The following is a 2,023-nucleotide window of genomic DNA, read 5'->3' on the forward strand; positions in this document are numbered from 1 at the left end:
AAAAAAAAAAAAAAAAAAGAATCTATTTGTGTTTTTTTATACTTTAGTATTTCTCTCAGATGATTTGCATCTTGTGCTGTCTCTGTCTTCCTGCCTTAGCCTGCGACTGCAACCCCTACGGGACCGTGAAGCAGCAGAGCAGCTGTAACCCTGTGACCGGGCAGTGTGAGTGTCTGCCTCATGTGACCGGCCGGGACTGTGGAGCTTGTGACCCTGGATTCTACAACCTGCAGAGCAGGCAGGGCTGTGAGAGGTAAGATGGCAGCTGCCTTTGGTTCAAGTGACCTTTGCTTTTTTATTGTCAGAGATGAATTTTTATAAGTTATGGTTCATAGTTGGCTTGGCTTTGTTCAGGAATTATTTGAGTGCCTAAAATAGGCAAGGCACCCTTTCGAGGCAATACTGGAGAGTTGTAATTAAGTAATGAGAGAAAAGAGTGGAATGCAGTGGCCCCAGCTGTGTCAGTGTCACCTGAGCAACGTTTTTTTTAACAATACAAGTTATATGGTCCTTTCTGAGATGCTTAGAGTCAGACCTTCAAGGGTTGCAGTTACCTGGGAATTCCTGTTTTCAAACCTCCTATTCAGCGCCCATGTGGTGCCAGATTGGAGAGCCATGGGTAGTAGTTTTAGTAGGGAAATAAAAGTATTTGTGTGGGTTAGGCTAGAAAAAGAAGTTCTGAATAGAACTCATGAAAATTACTTGAACCTCAGGTTTTAATAACCCTTAACGTCTGTCATAATAGACCTTAACATTCTGTTTTCTAATACAAATTACATCAGTCCTATGCTGAAAGGAACAAAAAAGAAAGGTTTGCTTAAAGTCTGTTTTTCTTACCTGAGAAATGTCATGTGTTCATTTTCAGGTGTGACTGCCATGCGTTGGGTTCCACCAATGGACAGTGTGACATCCACACTGGCCAGTGTGAGTGCCAGCCTGGCATCACCGGTCAGCACTGCGAGCGCTGTGAGGTCAACCACTTTGGGTTTGGACCTGAAGGCTGTAAACGTAAGGGGCATTGGTGGCAAAGTCTCATCTCATTCCAGTTAGAACTGTTAGTCCAGAAAGGACTTTGACAGCCTCAGTGTAGCCACACGGCTCACTGTCAGGGCTGTGCCCAGATCATCACAGGTGCTTTATTCAAGAAATATTATCCATTTTTTAAAACTCAGTGGACTGAAAGCCTCTCTAGTTTCTTTGCAACCACCCTATTTATGTCTTTTTTTTTTTTTTTTTTTACAGTATTTCTGATTCTTCCTTTTTCTAGTCTTTAATTTTTCCAGATGATTACCCTTTGGTTACCGAGCCTTCCCCGTGCTTAATGAAACTTTTTAATTGATCACCTTAGTGCAGAAAATGAAACAGTGAGGGATTCTGCTCAAACATGTTTGTTGACTTACTGGCTCAGTTGCTTCCCACCCTTGGGGCCCTTTTGGTGCGGTTACATGTCCACATCTGCTGCTCCTTGGCATAAACACTTGCTTGGAATTAGGCCGCGGAACAGTTTGGGTTTTTGCTTTCTGAATTCCTTCATTTCTCCTGTGGAATGTAGCATAAGTCATTGACTCCGTTCAGAGAACAAAATGAGTAAACAAACTATAAAATAATGGAAAATAAGCATTAGCATTTGGGTTTTCTAGTTCCTTAGTGAGAGAAAAACAGTGGAGAGATGAAGGTAGAGATAAATTCTCGAAGTGCACAAAAAGGGCACTTTCTATGGTAGACTAATTTCTATAATTATTCAGTCACATGAAATGTGCCCCCCCCTCCAAAAGATGCTCACTCTAAAATTTACTCTTGTTTTAAAAATGTCTGGCTTCTCTGCTAAGGAGGCTTAACCATTTAAATTCTCCTAAATCAGCCTGTTTTTCACAAAGCCTCTAATTATAATGATAATACAGTTGGCTTATTGATACCGATGTGAGTTAAAAGAAAATGCACTCTTCCTTTTTTTTTTCCTTATTATGTACCCTTTTCCCTTTATTCTGCAGCCTGTGACTGTCATCCTGAGGGGTCTCTTTCC

General features: G+C 41.3%; 1 protein-coding gene across 1 annotated transcript in view; it reads left to right on the forward strand.

Moving 5' to 3' along the window:
- The window catches only part of LAMC1 (laminin subunit gamma 1), a 126,785-nt gene that overhangs the window by 104,062 nt on the left and 20,700 nt on the right, over positions 1-2,023 (forward strand). Inside the window, 4 exon segments of the mRNA XM_007450134.1 lie at positions 100-253; positions 866-1,008; positions 1,992-2,020; positions 2,022-2,023. The exon segment at positions 2,022-2,023 is cut by the window's right edge and continues 160 nt beyond it. Coding sequence (XP_007450196.1) covers positions 100-253; positions 866-1,008; positions 1,992-2,020; positions 2,022-2,023 — 328 coding nt within the window.

This window comes from Lipotes vexillifer, unplaced genomic scaffold, assembly GCF_000442215.2.
Source record: "Lipotes vexillifer unplaced genomic scaffold, Lipotes_vexillifer_v1.1 scaffold97, whole genome shotgun sequence".
Lineage (NCBI taxonomy): Eukaryota > Metazoa > Chordata > Mammalia > Artiodactyla > Lipotidae > Lipotes > Lipotes vexillifer.